Source organism: Dermacentor silvarum, chromosome 7, assembly GCF_013339745.2.
Source record: "Dermacentor silvarum isolate Dsil-2018 chromosome 7, BIME_Dsil_1.4, whole genome shotgun sequence".
NCBI classification, from domain to species: Eukaryota; Metazoa; Arthropoda; class Arachnida; order Ixodida; family Ixodidae; genus Dermacentor; species Dermacentor silvarum.
In genome coordinates, this window is record NC_051160.1 from 183932699 (window position 1) to 183950515 (window position 17817).

The following is a 17817-nucleotide window of genomic DNA, read 5'->3' on the forward strand; positions in this document are numbered from 1 at the left end:
GATTTGCTATCATCTTTCCCTGTGTTCGATGGTGATTACGTCGCTACACCTGTTCCTGATGTCCTTTTGATGCGCGATATCACTGTGCCCCACTCCATCGTAACCGTCGCCGATAACCGGACATGCCTCCCCGTCGTCAATTTTGGCCTAACAAAGCAAGTTCTACCCCAAGGCATATCGGTTGCAACGCTGTGTGCTATAGGAGATGACCACGTCACGGCGTTTTCAGTAGACGGCTGCTCCGATTCTCCACCATTTCCGCAGGATGCTATTTGCCTTGACACAACCTTTAGTCCCATGATGCTGCGGACCTATTGCCTGAACAAGCAGCAGCTCTGTGTCGCCTTTTGGTTTCTTACCAAGACATCTTCGACCTCAACAATCGACAGTTGGGCCAGACTTCAATTGTTAAGCATCACATAAATACTGGTGATGCCAGTCCTATTCATCGCCGGCCACATCGAGTTTCTGTTTCAGAGCGATAGGGTATTCAAGATGAAGTGCACAAGATGCTTGCCAAAGGCATTGTTGAACCCTCGTCGAGCCCTTGGGCGTCACCTGTTATGCTTGTTAAAAAGAAAGATGGCACGTGGCGCTTCTGCGTAGATTATCGTCATCTAAACCGAATTACCAAAAAAAGACGTCTACTCCTTGCCTCGCATCAACGACGCCTTCGATTGTCTCCACGGTGCCAACTACTTCTCATCAATGGACCTTCGGTCTGGTTATTGGCAAATTTCTGTGGATGAAAGGGACCGAGAGAAGACCGCGTTTGTCACCCCTGATGGTCTATATCAATTCAAAGTGATGCCATTCGGTCTATGCAACGCCCCAGCCACATTCGAGCGTATGATGGACTCTTTGCTTCAGGGGTTCAAATGGTCAACATGCCTTTGCTACCTAGACGATGTTCTCGTATTTTCGCCTACGTTTGGGACACACCTTGAGCACTTATCAGCTGTTCTTCAAGTCTTCCGCGAGGCTGGGCTCCAACTAAATTCCTCGAAGTGTCACTTCGGTCCTCGGCAGATTACAGTGCTGGGCCACCTCGTCGACACTTCCGGTATTCAACGAGACCCGGAAAAAATTTGTACTGTCACGTCTTTTCGAATTCCCAGGGAATTCGAAAGTCAATACATTTCATATCTCACGACGACACGTTTTTTGACTGCATTTCCACATTAACAAAATTTTCTACAACGGCACTCTGCCGAATTTCTTCTCAGGTAATGCTAGAAGTGCCTAAAAACTGCTCAACAATTGCATTGGGTGTACTCTTAAATTGCGTAAACTACCGCCACATACACTTGCATGGCCACCGTCATTTTTTGTCCACAAAAAAAATTTAAAAAAAGGCGCAGTTTTGCCTAAAAGGCAAAGCATCAATTGCAATAGCAAATTAGTAGAGAGCTATACGAAGCAAGGATAGTATAATGGCACAGTGTCATGCGCACACAGGTAAACACAAACACATCTCGCTTGATGACCGCGGAAACTCGCTGTGAAATCGCCAGAGTGAGAAAGAGCAGTAGCAGCAGTGGGCAAATTCACCTTCGCACTGCCTCTAGTCTCGCTTCAACACAAACTAATTGTCGAAAGCACAGCGCATACGAAGCTATTGGCACTCGCCGGATGCACTTTGCCCCAATCGCAGATTGCTTATGAAGATGAGGCCCGCGTTGGCACGCACTTCGCCCACATCGCAGATCCTTTTCAAGATACCACGCCCTGCGCTATGAGCAGCAGCCAACAAAGCAGAATGCCCCCCCCCCTCCCTCTCTGTCGCCTTGTCCCCGTGGCTCACGCACAAGACAATACTGTGTGCTTTCGGCCTGCCTTCCTCCCTGGCGTGTGCTACATTGACGCATGATTGCTGGCTCAGCCTCGTACGCTTTCACTCGCACACTCAGTATACAGCGCGTGGTGGCGATTTTATCGCCGTTGTATTTTATACGAAACCTCACGGCAACGACAGAAATGCGCCTGGAGTGTCCATATAATTGCTATCGCAGTAAAAACAGCAGTGGAGCAGTTGCACCTGGCTGCAGGCAACAACGATTATGATGATCGGGGTTGATCCTTTGCAACAGGTGAGTACTGCACTGAGTCCTGACTAGAAATGTTAGAAATTAAAAACAGAAAAGAAGACAAAATAAAGCGGAGGCAACCACGCAGTGAGATCATTTATATCCTGTGTGCCATCACGGCATGGGCTAACGCGGAGTGGAACTGCCTGCGTGGCTTGCTGATCCATAATCGCTCATTATCCAAATCCACACGTGAAGACGCCGATGACGCTTTGTCGAACTTCGTGTTTTGCGCGCACGTGATCGTGTGTGTGCAGTGTGGTCGGTGTGTGCTAGGATGTGTCAGCTGTGTGTGTGTCAATCGAGCGGTCTGCTTTGCCAGCCTGCCAAAAAAACTGAATTTTTTTACTCTCCGAGATAAGACTGCAATTATTGCCCAGGCTGAAAAGATCAGGAAGAAAATGGAGATTGTCGATGAATTTGGAATTGTGTGCAACTCACTGTCTACAATTTTGAAAAACAACGCCTCCATTCTTAGTGGGCACGGAAACGGTGCAAGTGCAAAGGACAAAACGTTTGATGATAGCTGCAGCATTCCCAGATATCGACCTGGGCAATAATTGCAGTCTTATCTTGGAGAGTAAAAAAATTCCGCTTTTTGGCAGGCTGGCAAAGCAGACAGCCCGATTGACACATACACAGCTGACACACCCAAGCACACCGACCACACTGCACACACACGATCACGTGCGGGCTGTGCTTGCTTAGTTTTGTGAAAAGTGTGCCAACAAAGGGCCGGTTGGGCCGTTTCAAAGACGGCCAAAGTCATTTGCAGGACGACGACAATGGAATGGACGACGTGGCTGCTACATGGTGTGCCAGAAGTCCTCATTACCAACAGAGGAACGGCTTTTGCAGCTGAGCTGACTCAAGTCATCCTGCAGTATAGCCAGACAAGTCACCAGAGGACAACTGCAATCAGATGGTCTAACGGAATGCCTGAAGAAGCCGCTCGCCGACATGTTAGCGATGTCAACGTCGAACACAAGACCTGGTCCTTCAGTACGTGACCTTCGCTTACAACATGGCAGTGCAAAACACAGCCCAGATGACGTTGTTCAAGCTGGTTTACAGAAGATACCCAGCGCTGGACTCCCATGCTGCTGCACGTCACCAACGAAGACAATCTCGATGTTGCCACCCACTTATCTTCAGCGCACAAAAGACGCCTTACACCTCGCCCACCTGCGCATTAAGAATCGGCAGTGGATGAGCAGCTTCGATGATGCCATGTAGAATACCATCCTTGGGACCGTGTTCGAGTTTGGACCTCGATACGCCGTCGTGGATTGAGTGAAAAGCTGCATCAATGTTTTTTATTTATTTATCATTTATTTATAATTTATTTATCACTTTACCCACTGCGCCACGAATGGCATTACAGTAGGTGGGTGATATAATACAAGAAAGAGGAAACAAAGAAAAAAATACAGGTGAATTGTTATGTGCATGAAACTTGTGATAACACTCACACATGAACAAAACACTGCAAGAATGAACCACAAAAATATAAAGCAATAATTTTAGCATAAATATACTTCATGGGGCCTATCAGTTACAAGAAATCTTTGAATTCGATTTAAAAAATTATTTTAACACGAAAGTGTTTTATGCCGGGGTCCACCAAGACTTCACTGACGTATTTCTGTCACGGAAATACGTCACACGAACATACACGAACATAATACAAAGAAAGAAACCAGAAGAAGAAGTTCCACAAACATGCAAAATTTGAAAATCGAACCCATGACCTCTCGGTCCGCGACGATAGATCGCCGAACGTTTAACCCATTGCGCCACAAACGCATTTGCAGAGAGCTACACAGACGCGCCTTATATATCTAACACTCCTCCGTGTACCCGCGCTCTTGCTCGGGGCGGTGCCGCCGCCTACGAGCAGAAAAGAGAAGTACTGCATTATGACACTAACGCGCACCGACAGTGAACGCTTCGGTGGTCTCAGCACTACGACGCCTCGATGCCAGCATTCGAAGCGACGCTGGCATCAAGAAGCACTACCAACGCGTTCTCGCAGAAGCACTACTAGGTGGCGTTCACCGTACTCAGCACAGCGGAGCGTGGCCTCCGCAATTAGCTCTGAAAATGTTTCTGAAGTTGATCGCGGAGGCTGCAATTACGACGCGCTGTACGCGCTGATTTGACTCGGTGACGATTCAGTTACGTGCTTTGTCTTGCGCGTTGTATTAGTGTGTCAGTTACGTGCTTCGTCTTTCGCGTTGTGCTAGCGTGTGCAGCGTAGTGCAGCTTCCATATGCACGACGGTTGCTCATGGTCATCAACGTTGGTAGTCGTGATGGAGGAGACGTGCCACCAGGCGTCAGCGTGGGTGCATCAACGCCTAAGGGCGCTTTAGCCACAAAACACCAATAGACATTATATATCAATGTGCAATAAACATTACACTACTTCTGTGAAGACACGTTTCACTTTCGTGTTCTATACCGATTCCTATATAAGAGGGATCAACCACATTTTTTTTTAATAATTACATTGCCCACGTAAATGCACTACTGGAACAACGCAAAAAAGTTATAATTTCCAGTGGTGGTGGTGACTTCTCGGGGTAGCTGGTTCCAATCCGAAATTGGCCAGGAAAAAAATGACATAATAAATCTTAAAGTTTTGCACCTTAATTCTCTCATAGCTGTTTGACAATGAAAAATATAATGAAGAAATTTCATGAAATGTCTTAGCATCTTCCTAAGTTTCCCTAATGAAATACAAGCAAGGTTCTCCTTAGCTTGTTTTACTATGAATTATCTAGTGTAATTTCTGAAAACATCGAACCCCTAAATTTTTCACTCTTTGTATTCGCTGAATGTCATTTCTGAGCCAGGTATCTCGCATGGTAGAGGCGTAATCAAGTGGGGACCTAATATATGCTGCGTACAGTAGCTGTTTAATATCTGGAAGAAACCGCTTACTATTTTGATGCAGGGAACGTAACCTCATTTTTTTAATTTAGTGGTGCCATGGTAAGTCGGGGATAAAGATAGGTACCTGCACTCGCACACGGGAATTAGCTGAGTACTTGTAATGGTGACCGGATTGCTTTTTTGGAAATGACGTATGCACTGTTTATTGCAAATTGATATGCATGCCCCAAGTACTGCATGACTCAAATACGCTGTTCAACTCATGTTGCAAAATGGCACAGTCCTGTTGATTAGTAATAACGTAACAAATCACACAATCGTCTGTGAACAGGTGCACATGGGAAGGTAGGTCAGCATCTATATCATTCATATAAATAAAGAATTCGGGGTAGCTTGCACTAGTGGAGCAAAGCTAAAGACACAGTGGAGCTGATAGCTTCCTAGCTGGTCCTGGCTGTACGAAGTGATGCTAAGTTATACGAAGTGTATTCTCGTGATCTGTGGCATCGGGGCACGCCTCGCGAAGCACTTGCAATCTGAGCACACGTAGGGGAATTGGGGCGAAAGCTATGCACAGTGTACGGGCGGCGCGCAGCAGACAACACGCAGGGATGACGTCACGGCGCATGTGCAGTAGTACGCAGCTGGTGGAAGCTCGGTCGAGCCGCCGCCAGAGGCACCTGCTGCAGTCACGGACACCGCAAATGTTCGGCGCCAATGCGGTGAAACTTGGAAGTGTGGATGGCGTCGGCAGCATCGCTGTGTGTTGCCTCGTTGGTGCTGCTACAGTTTGTTTCTCTCTCTCTCGCTCTCATTTTCTCTTTCTCTCTCCTAAACCTAGAGCATGATGAGCACACTTTCTCTCGTTCTCATTTTTTCTCTCTCTCCCAAGCGAAGCGCACGACGTGTGCATTCTCTGTTGCTCTCATTTTCTCTTTCTCTCTCTCGAGCATAGCATGCGATGCTCCGCGAGGTGGTTGCTAGCCAACGGAGTGGCAGGTGGCACACATTACAGCCGGCTTAAACAGCTCCGCTCTTAAAACAGCAATGGACACAAAACGGGTCCATGTTATTTCGGACCATACAAGATCGTTCGACGTATTGGCACACTGGGCTATGAGGTCGTGCCGGACGGCAAAATGCAATCACAGTGGCGTTGTGCGCCACCTGAATGCGGTGCATCTTAAGCCATACTTACGCTAATAAACTTTGGGAGCTTATTTTTCTGTTGTTACCTCGCTAGTTTCCTTTATTCAGTGTACAGTGCACGTCACCCTTGTGTAGAGCGCGCAAACAGCAGCTGCCGGAGTGCTCCGGGGCCAGCCAATGACATGTAACGGTAGTTGTTGGGCCTGAGATAAGATTCTCACTGGCTTGCACGAGAAAACCCCACGTCCGTCAACCTTGCTTGCTTTACGCGAAGCTTGCCGACATCCTTCTCCATGGTATCCAGGTGCTCCACGTAGTCTAGCCGAAGGTCCCACGCTAAAATGAAGCCCCGCAGTGACTGAATCATCTGCAGGAGCGAGGACAACGTTGAGGCAGCCTGCCCCACCGCGTCATTGCCGCCGTTCTCACTGTCACTGTCGCTATCCGATGCAAGCATGTTCACGACAATCACCTCATCAGTCAGAAGTTCTGATGTTTCTAATGCGTCAACCACATGTAGAAACTCCGAGTCCTGAAGCATCCTCGTCGGCTGCGGACCAAAGTTCAGGCATCACTTTGTCGGTGGGAGCTTTGCAGGCTTCGTATAAGTCACTGCTGTCTCGGACAGACCACGCTTTCCTAAAGCAGTTCGGCACCATAGAAGCCACACTTCGGATCGCGCACCAAGGATAAACTGCACAGCCACCAATAGATTGATATTCAAGTCTGGTTGCTTCCTGCTTGTCCGCGTGGCCATGTCGATCAACAAGACTGACTTGTTCAGGACACGGCGACGATACATGACCTTAAGATTGGGGCGATCACGCTGGCGTCCATGGGCTGCAAGCATGCCGTCATGTTTGATGGCAGGAAAAAGACTTCCATGCTTGAGAGCTTAGGCATGGAGTGGTGGGCACTACGACAATCTAGGTTGAGTGCCGCTTTTCTCGTAGATGGCTCGATACGTCGATCGAACTGCAAGAGCCAATCACGAAAAAATGCTCACCTCATCCATGCTTTGCGGTAGTGACGGTAGCATACCTGTATCCCGACAGCACCACGGAAACAGCGGCGATTTTGATTTCCCAATGACAAATGATGGGCACTTCTTGCTCTCGTCCATGTTGGCACACAAAAACAGTGAGGCGCAGCTTGCTGTTTTTGCCACCCTTACACGTGTCTCCTTTGAGAACATGCGTCTTGGACAGCAACATCTGGAAGAACAGTCCTGTTTCATTGCCATTATGTACGTTGGTGTCAACGTAGTCGTCAAGGATGCGGGGCAGCGATTCCTTCACCCACTTCTGCTTCGCTTTGTGGGAATCCTCGGGTCCCATAACCGCCACACGGGCAGCGAACGTCGCGTCAAGCGCATGCGTGCCAGGGAGAGTTGGGAGAGGGGAAACTTTCCTTCCGGCGGGCCGCGCGTGGGAATCGCAAGCGCTATCAGCGCCACCGGGTGGGTCACGTGAGATCCCGCTGATATCGCCCGGGTGTCTTTGGTCTCCAGCAAGCGGCGACGGCGGAAGTCCGCCGTCGCTCCCGTATTCCCGCACGTGGTTAGTCAACCGCGTTCTTGCCGCGGCAGTCGCCGCGGCCCCCCCCCGTATTCCCCAGTTGGTAAGTCGGAAGCCCTTCTTTACCTAGTGTATTATTCTCTTCGAGGGAACCCTCAGCGATGTCAAATATAGCTAGCTGGCCTGCTCGAAGTGTTAGTTGCAGTCGTAATAAATGCTTTCCGAGTGTACACGTGGTTGTCGTCTATTGTTTCCTCGAGCTTGTACCGGCCGCGGTTGATGCGCAGGCATGCGCCAACCGCGGGGCTCGGTGTGTCGAGGCAGAGGGCCGTTGGCATCCCCCCATATCCCGACATTTTCCCTCCACCCTTAAATATTGCCCTACGTCGGAGAAATCGCTGGAACGACGGCATTGACAAAGTATCCGGGCAGATGCGATGGTAAACTCCGGCAGGAAATGTCCGAATCCACGTTGATGGGCAGCACAGTCCTGTGTGGCGGCCGCCCACGTGTGGCAGCCGTCACAGTGGTTGACGATGATGGGGGCTGAAGATGGCTTGCCCTCAAGATGCGCGCCGCAATGTCCACCCGGGAACAGTGGGTCAGGATTTCTCGAAGCGGCACGCGCGCCGGCTCGATGAACCTTGCACCGACGCATCCTCGTGGGAGTGTATGATGGTGGGCCTCCCTCATTGTGGCTGCCATGTGTTACTGCATCGGGCCGCGAACAGGGAGGGGCCTCCGCTGCAATTTGAGGGCGAGACAGCGGGCAGGGACGTGGACGATGGCAGCAATAACAAGTCCAGGCGGCTTCACTCTTTCTGCAAAGTCGCTCAAATGCACTCCACAAACACTTAGAATTAAGGCAGTAGAGGCCGCCGCAGCGTCGGCCGTCTGACACGATGCTGAACCACCTGTCTACCGCATAGCTTTATGTGGTAACGAGAAGAAAAAAAAAACGGTCCAGTTCGTTTGAATGAAGTTATTCGCTTCGACCGAATTTTTCCGGTCCGATACAGCGCGAAAAAGGGCGATGCTCGTATGAACAAAGCACTCTCTGGTCCCCCGAGATTTCGGTTAGCCCTCAAAATAATGAGTCCATCTGAACAAAATAAGCTTTCTATTTCGATTGAGGATTCTCCACTCGGGCGAGCATAGTAAAACTAGCGAATGCTGTTGCACCCGCTAAATGTCACGGCATGGTCGTCTTCGAACATGCGACCGGCAGCTCTGCAGAGCCTTAGGCCTAATCGCGTCCATGACGGATACCAATGCCACAAAAGACCCATAAAGGGTTCCAATGAGCCGCTGCGAGGAGATGCAGGCCTAGCTAAGTGGTCCCCGCTCGCTGCTCAACACGCAGCTTCCCAGCAGACTCCTGGGACTGCGCCCCGCTGACGTCCTAGCCAGTGTTTCCGGCGCCCAGCTCCCAGAGCCAAAGATACAGAAAGGAGGCTATTTACATATGTACAGGGAAAATCGACCACCGGGTCGGCTGCTGCACTCACTCGCTTCGGGCGTACTCTTAGGAGAAAACTCGCTGCAAATCTCAGCGTCTACACGAGTTCGGTGACACTAGTGCAGCGTTAACTCGCACTCAAGAAAGCACATGCCCAATCTAGCTAGCAATCACGCTTTCAGTTGAGGCCTAACGCTGGTCTGGACAAAGCCTTCAGGCTTCCTCGCATCTGAACCGATCGTCGTCCCGTTTTCCAAGAGCTTGCCCCACGTTGGGAACGCCAAAATGTCGGGATATGGGGGGATGCCAACGGCCCTCTGCCTCGACACACTGAGCCCCGCGGTTGGTGCATGCCTGCGCATCAACTGCGGTCCGGTACAAGCTCGAGGAAACAATAGACGACAACCACGTGTACACTCGGAAAGCATTTATTACGACTGCAACTAGCACTTCGAGCAGGCCAGCTAGCTATTTTTGACATCGCTGAGGGTTCCCTCGAAGAGAAAATACACTAGGTAAAGAAGGCCTTCCGACTTACCAACTGGGGAATATGGGGGGGCCGCGGCGATTGCCGCGGCAAGAACGCGGTTGACTAACCACGTGCGGGAATACGGGAGCGACGGCGGGATTCCGCCGCCGCCGCTTGCTGGAGACCAAAGACACCCGGGCGATATCAGCGGGATCTCACGTGACCCACCCGGTGGCGCTGATAGCGCTTGCGATTCCCGCGCGCCGCCCGCCGGAAGGAAAGTTTCCCCTCTCCCAACTCTCCCTGGCACGCATGCACTTGACGCGACGTTCGCTGCCCGTGCGGCGGTTATGGGACCCGAGGATTCCCACAGCTTCCACGTGAAGCGAAGCTCTCTCGCTGGTGACAGCATTGTAAACAATGCCGTGCCTCTCTTCGAAGTGATTTACTCAGCCTCAACCTGGGTGGAAGTCCACATTGTTGATGATTAGGGCAAACTGCTTTGCCTTTGTCGCCATAATTGGCCCAGTGATGGGCAAGTTCATGGCACGGGCACTGAGAAACCACTCGTAGAGGGCCTCTCACACCTCCTTAGAGGCACCTTGTCGAACGCGTTTGCGCTCTGTTGTCTACCGAGCAGTTTTCTTTGTTGAACTTCTATGCCAAGCTGATGATTGTCAACACTCTTGGTTGCGATAGTCCGTGCTTCTTCACCAAGTTGCACAGTTTTTTTTGTCATTTTCATAGTCCTTCACGATACTCCACTTCGCTTCCAAATCTATAGCAGTGCGCTTTCGTTTCAACAGCAACATTGTGCATTGCCGATGATCAGCCGCTTTCCACTTTGGCGGCGAGTGAAACCAGGTGGAGAAACCACGTGGTTAGGAACAACTTTGACGCAGCCAACAAAGACGAGCACGAGCGACTTATCCGTTGGCGGAACTGTACTGAATGAGGGCCCAGCAAGCAATCTGGGAGCAGTGCCATGTCTTTCTTTATGGCAGTGCTGTCAGCGCAGTTGACACAGTTCATTCGTGTTTCGGAGGGTGGCATGGCATGGAGCTGTGGGCGCAGCCCATTCGTGTTCGGAGGGGTGGAAGGGTAGGGAGCACAGCGCGTGAGGCTGGCGATGCGGAGAAGGCTGGAAAACAGGTTCTAGTCTATGAACACGCGACGGCCGTTGGGCCAGCGGGCAAGGATGCAGCAGCTTGAATTTCTCTTTTTCTTTTTAAGGATTTCGCATTTCATTAACTTTTGGCATGGACACCCAGCAACCAGACTTCATTGTTATAACCGATATTGTGGTATGGGGGCATTGTACAGTATAGACCGCTTATAACTTAACCGTTTATGGTGCAGAACTGGCCACAACGCGGCCTTTTCCAACTCCCATTTACCCTCCCATAGAACTCTATGTATACGCATACTGCTTATAGTGCAGCCGCGTGAGACGAAATACCGGTTATAATGCGGCTTCCACAGGAAAATCTCACCGACAAGGGCGGCAGCGAGCATGCTTCTCAACAAGGTGCGTGCTGCCGGCCGGCGTTTGCATTATCAATGCAATCAAACTCTCGTTAATTTGGACTCATTTGGCCACACATCGGTTAATTCGGATTACTTTCGGAGCTCAGTGAGCGAGGAGCGCCGCAAATGTGTGACGCAAAAGAGCAAGAACGGCACTAGCGTCCAACCGAAACGAAGTGGCGGAGTCCGTATCGCCAGCAACGACAGCAACGCCGGAACGCTTCGAGCCTATTTGTTTCTTTAAAGCCTGTATTCTTGCGTTTACCGGCTCGCATAACACCGCGTTGGCTGCGGGCTTTCGTAACTGCGTAGTCGTCATCGATGATCGCATATATACCGACCGCGGTTTTGACGGCCAGTTGCAGCGACTGGACGACTCGGTGCGTGCGTCAGGCGCGTACCTTCAGCACCGCAAAGTCGCTGTTCATAATCGCGTCGATAGCGTTCACGGTTATTTCTGCAGCAGTTGCGGCAAGCAGTTGTTTCGTTTTGACTCGGTGCAAAGCTGTCGAGCTTGAAGAGCACCAGCTACATCTAGATTATGTTTTCGCCAGCTCACTGGAGAAAACGTAATCGCGATGTGCGCTTGATAGTACAAATTATGTCTACATGCTTGGTTTACATGTTTTGCATACGTACAGGGCTTGAAAATCGTTGTTTTGGTTATAGTGCGGTACCGCTTATAGTGCAGATATTCGCGACTCCGGCGACTTAAGTTATAAGCGGTCTACACTGTAGTAAGCGGGTTATTTCACCATGGAAAACATGTAAAAGTTGACGGTGCAACAGCTTATCATTGTTATAACCGATACATTGTTAAGACCGGTATCGTTATAAGTAGGTTCGACTGTATATGCACTGTCTAAACAAATTATGTGCAAAATTATCTGCCAATGGCAATAATGAACTAAATTCATCTCTGAAACCAAAAATTACCCTACCTTTGCGACCTGAGTGTGGTTCAAAAATCCCGCATCCCAGCGTTGAATACGTCGTTGAGCAACACTGGTCTTTCTCACCACGGCACGCAGCTGCGCACAAGCAGCAGCTTACTATCGCACTAATCTTTTGCACCGCCATGCATAGCCGCACAGTGTGGTGCAGCTATGCGTGGTGGTGCAAAATATTAGTGCATTCACTTCTGCATGGTGCGCTGCGCAGAGAGGTGCAGCTGTGCGTGGCCTGCGGTATCTCCCTGACGAAATCTCGGGGGTCACGCGCAAGCATGCGTGAGTTGCACCACGCTGTGCGGCTACGCACTGCGGTGCGAAAGATTAGTGCATTAACTTCTTTCTCTACGGTGCGCTGTGCGAGCAGCCACAGCTGGGCCTGGCTTCAGAGACCTCCCCGGCGCAATCTCGTGGGTGAGGAATTCACTTCTCCTTCTCCCTGCGGTGCGCCACCCAGGCTGGCAGCTGGGCATGGCCTCTGAGATCGCATTGGCATCGGTGCAGTCTCGATGGTCACGAGCCGGCCGAGCCAAGCTGGCACGGCGAAGTTCACTTGCCTCCTCAATCACACAGTGGAGTGCTTTGTTCTGTGCCACGTGCTGGTCGACTGCCATGAGCCAAGTGGAAAGCGGACGCAAAAGACCATCACAATGGAACAGAAGGCGGCTCTCTAATGGCTGTCGCGTAAGGTCCTAAGTCGCGTGTTGCACATGCTGAAGATTCTTTTGTTGTTTCATTCAAATTTCATCGCAAGTATGGCCGTGTAGCGCTTCCGCAGGCCGCAAGGCCGTCTTCTTATTTAGATATTTACAATTGTGCACCCCATTGGCCATATATTGCAGTAAATGGCAATAATGGATATAACGAAGTAATTTTGTCTTACCCTTCAACTTCGTTATAACGAGGTTCAAGTCTAAGTAGGTTCGGCTTTATGTCTTTTGTCTTTGTTTTACAGGCCTTCTTTTTTCCTCCTTCTTTGCTTGTTTTTGTTTGGACTCAGTTTTTTTCACAGATGTTGTTTTATTGCCCAGGGCTAGCCCACAAGGATTTGCGGACACAACATGGCTCCCACAAAGGCACCGCCAAGCGTTTCAACTACACAGCCAAGTACAAAGCTCATAGCTTGCCACCAACTGTGCCTAAGACACCTTTACCACAGAGGTCCTCTGCAAGTGAGGCTTTCTGTCTTAATTCTACACCAAGAAAAGTGGCGTCGCCAAGTATGGACACACAGTCTGGTGATAGCACCAAGGATTTGGAACAAGGTTCCCGGTCTCCACTCGGAAAGCAGAGGTGTTCACAGAAGTCTCCCCCATCTAACAAGGAGAAAGGCAATCTAGCAAGTGGGTCTTGGTCACCGAGCAAGGAAGGAGGCGTTTTAACCTGCGGCACTGTGAATGAATCGGAAGAGACTTCCACTTTGGCAGAGGTGGTGACAACAAGCTGCACATCTTCCGAACCACAGTCATTGAGAAAGTTCCGGATGTCCAAGCAGGAAACATCGGATTGCCAAGAAGGAAGGGCACCGAATTCTGATGCGTGCAATCATGCATTTATGAGCATGGGGTCGAAGCGCCCAGTTGTGTTAGTGAAGGATTTCCTTAAGGGACTTCCCAGTGCTTCAGCGGGAGCAGACAGGGGCAGAAAGATGTCAGCAGAGGAGACCACCGTGGCTCTGGTCACACCCAATGTGCGCAGAGATTACTGGCAGAACACGGCCGCCTGGGACATTTACAAGCTTCTACAGGCGAGACAGAATGGTGTGATGCCTGCTGTCACGGAGGGTGAGGGGATGCCACATGGGGTTACAGCCGCCCGCAATCCTGCATCCCTGGAAGACGAGGAAGCATCAGGGGAGGCAAGCTGCAGCCTGCCTCGTCCTGCTCAGTGTTCAGCCTTTCCAAGTGTCGCACAGAGCAAATCATCGGCAGTCGTCGCAGCCAGCTCGTGAGTTTTTCTTTCTTTTTCACTATAAATCTTGCAGCAACCATCTCTTTTATATTTTCTTTTTATTTATACCACATTGGCCCAAAGGGCAAGAACTTTTATACACAAACATATTGCACGTTGTCAACAGTGCAAAAGGTCATTGATTGAGTGATGCTCACCATACAAGCAGGGTTCGTACGCTCTCTGAAAGGCTTCAGAGCCAGATCGCCAACAAACACAGGTATATCAATTTGAGATACACCAGAGTAACGGCTTGCAGGCAAAGACTCGCTGCAAGACCAATGCACGCCTGCTGCGCCTGGTGGTCGGGTAGCTATCCACCAAGCACGATAAGTCACGGGAGCAGAGGTCCTGCGTAGCCAAGTCGTTGCGGTCCTGTAAGAACAGAACTCGTGGGACAAGGTACCCGCGGGAGGTCACGCGGAGGCCAACGAGCGCACATCCCGGTGACTTGTTCCTGCTCACGTGACTCGATGCTGGGAGGAAGAAGCTCAGTATAAGTAGCTGCAGCGTGCTAGCCACGTTGCCACAAGAGTGGCGGTTTCCCGAGAATGAGCTTGGCCAATGGCTGTCGCCACCTGCAAGCTAGAAAATATGGTGTAGGATCCTTACAGTGTGCCTTGCATACTCTGTTGTTATTTATGATGAAATGTTACTATTGATCATACTAGAGGACATGCTGCATCCTTGTACCACTTGTGTCCACTGTCTATCATGTCCCTCAGCTCTGCAGATTTGCTTTCAAGTTCTTTGGGAATGCCTGTAGGCTTTCAATCAATGCCTCTGATTTCTTGGTTTTTCAACACTTACCATTGCCAGAACAGCGTCAGTTTTTCATTATGTCAACACTGCCAGGAATGCAGCTGGAAGGACACTTTGCTGTGTCATTTCACAACAAGCCTGCGATTATTAAGCAAGCAGAGCTCTCTCGTTGACCAATGCAGTGTTCATCAAAGTTCGTGCGAGCCGTGCAGTCTCGGGTGCCCCAGAGCACAGGGCCAGACACCGCAGCTGCTGTGCACACACTGCCTGTGCTTGTTTCATGCGGTGTGTGCCGGAAGGACAAGCAGCCACCCGGCCAAGGGGCGCTTCATCTGCAAGGTCTGCCAACACTTGCTCCTTTTGTTGCTCCTTTTTCAGGGCTTGCTGCGTTTTGGGAGAAATAACTACAGTGGAATCTCGTTGATACGATTCTGCATAATATGGCTTTTGGGATTCCTTTTTCTTTTCCCGATAATACGATTTGGTTGGATAATACGTTGAAGACAGAAGAGAGGAGACAGTGAAGCGGCCAAACTACCAACTGTTTAATGGCAGCGTCAGAACATACAGAAGGAAAGTTAACTTCCGCGCATGCGCAGAGAGCCAAGGTATGACATGGAACTACATGGTCATTTTTCAAGAAAGCACATCCAACAAGAATTTCAAACCTGTAAAAGAGAGCTTATCAAAAGTTAAGAAAACTATGATTTCTGTCTGTAAAGAAATTGGCTATGAAAAACTAGCTAAACAGATTAGAAAGAGCAAAACGGATTCTCTTACAGCTTTCTGCAGTGCCAAGACCCATAAGGCTGATGTCCCGTTTAGAACGATTATTAGTGAACGCCGTACGTGGCAATACCAAGTTAGCAGTTTTTTGCTGAAAGCCCTGAAGCTTCTTGATTTTAATGACCCTTTCTTGACTAGAAGCTCGGATGAAGTTTTTGAATATTTCTGTGGAAGCCAAGCAATAGACTATGGCTATCTGATCCCAATGTTCTTGAAGTTTTTAGATACGTTTATGATTTTTTAGTTGTTATTGACAACAGGTGCCCTTTGCCGTGCCATGAAATGGTTGAGCAGATTTTAGAAGTTTTTAGAGTAAATAGGCTCCATTGACGTGAATGACCTTTTTTACTCGGTTCCACATCATGAGCTTCTAAAAGCGGTTGTTCAGTGCATAGATGAAAGTGGCGAAGCTGGTCTTGGTGTCACAAATGGAGATGTCGGCATCTAATTTTGTTTCCCTCTTGGAAGCTTACCTCAACAGCACCTTTGTTTCTTTTGAGCATGGCATTTTCTTGCAGAAAAAGGGCATTTGCATTGGTTCACGTGTAGCACCCATCTTATGTGACATCTTTTTATCTTACTTTGACCACGCACTACAATGTTTTTACTTCATCTCATCCCAATGTTCTTCAAGTTTTTAGATACGTTTATGATATTTTAGTTGTTATTGACAACAGGTGCCCTTTGCCATGCCATGAAATGGTTGAGCAGATTTTAGAAGTTTTTAGAGTAAATGCAAAAGGACTTACATTTACTAATGAGCTTCTTAAGGACAGTACGTTGCAGTTTTTAGACCTTAACCTAACACTTCTGAGTGATCACGTTTGCTGTGCGTACATCCCTCGAGCTAAAAAAGAATTGTTGCAGTACGACTCAGCGCACTCTAAGACTGTGAAGCATGGAATCTGTCACAGACCCCGGTGAACGAGGCGCAGACGCCGGACTAAATTCCAAAGCCGACTTATCAGCTTCCGAAAATAATCCCACGAAAGCAAGGACAATTAAGAGTGGGCCCTCTGGTGCGCCAGCGAACGCCGGTTGCTGTCCAAAGACCGAGTCAGAGCCCAGAGTTGTCAAAACAACAAAATATATTCTTCACACAAGGCAGTTACTCACACACTTGCACACTTAGGCTAGACACAACACAATACAAATCAGATGGGTGTTAACAACCACAAGAAAATAACGACAAGCACTGAGAGTCCAACACGTAAAACACAAAATAAAAAGGAACACTAAGTGTCCAATCGTATTCACCAGTGTTGGTCTTGGAAGTCAGACGATCTCGGTGTAACTTGGGGGCAAATCTCGAAGAAAGAACTTCTTCCGGAAATGCAGACGCTCGATGAACTCGTCGACTAGCTTGCCAGGGAATTCCCTTCTTCCGCAGACGCTCGGTCTTCACGTTACATCACTTCACCGGTGCGGACTGAACTCCTGAATTCCTGAATTCCTGGATTCCCACTAAACGATTCTCGCACTGCGGTTATATAGCTTCCACAGGCGTTCTCGAACATTCTTATCGGTGTCGTGATCTCGTAGCATGGCCAAAGCTTGGGAAGCTTCTACTCTTTTCTCGTACCTTCGACCGCTGCTGTCGGAACATTCTGAAGGGGGGGGGGGATGATGACTCATGCTGTTGGCGCGTTCACGCTGTAGTTATGTCTGTCGACTCGCCGGGTGAGAAGGTGTCTCGGCACGCGTGTGCTCTCTCTCTCTCTCTCTCTCCGGTTAACGTCGCTTGGTCGAGTCTCTTCCAGACGTTTCGGCGCCGTTGTTAGCGTTGTTGCTTGAGGCGTATGCGCTCTCCCCCTCTGTTGAAGTTGCCGCGGGGCCGGCGTGTTCTTTCGCTGACTTGCGTGATACGCGGCTCGCGCTTGGATTACGCGCTCTTTTGTGACACTGCCCCCCACTTTAAGAATATTATGCAATAATATTCAAGAAACCACAAAAGAAGCGCGCACAAGAGTCCACTACACATGAGTCCGTAAGTCCATAAATCAGTCCACCACAATTCATATTTCACTCGCGATACATCAAATACAAGCACAAGTCACACAGGTACACTTGGATTACACAATAGATCCCTCGCGTAACATGTACACTTATATTATACAATAATACATCTCTCGCGTAATGATTACACTTGTACTATACAAAAACTCATATCTCGCGTAACAAGGCAAACATTTGAAATATAACATGTGCAACAAGTATACAAAACTATGACAGGGTAGTTTACAGAACACAAACAAACACAATGT

The 17817-nt window shown here is 49.3% G+C and overlaps 1 protein-coding gene across 3 annotated transcripts in view; it reads left to right on the forward strand.

Annotated features, from left to right (window-relative positions):
• The window catches only part of LOC119459390 (serine-rich adhesin for platelets-like), a 299849-nt gene that overhangs the window by 116986 nt on the left and 165046 nt on the right, over positions 1-17817 (forward strand). For all 3 annotated transcript variants that reach the window (XM_049671415.1, XM_037721183.2, XM_049671416.1), the window contains exons 8-9: positions 13087-14002; positions 14950-15106. In XM_049671415.1, the coding sequence (XP_049527372.1) occupies positions 13087-14002; positions 14950-15106 (1073 nt within the window). The remainder of the gene's footprint in view (positions 1-13086; positions 14003-14949; positions 15107-17817) is intronic.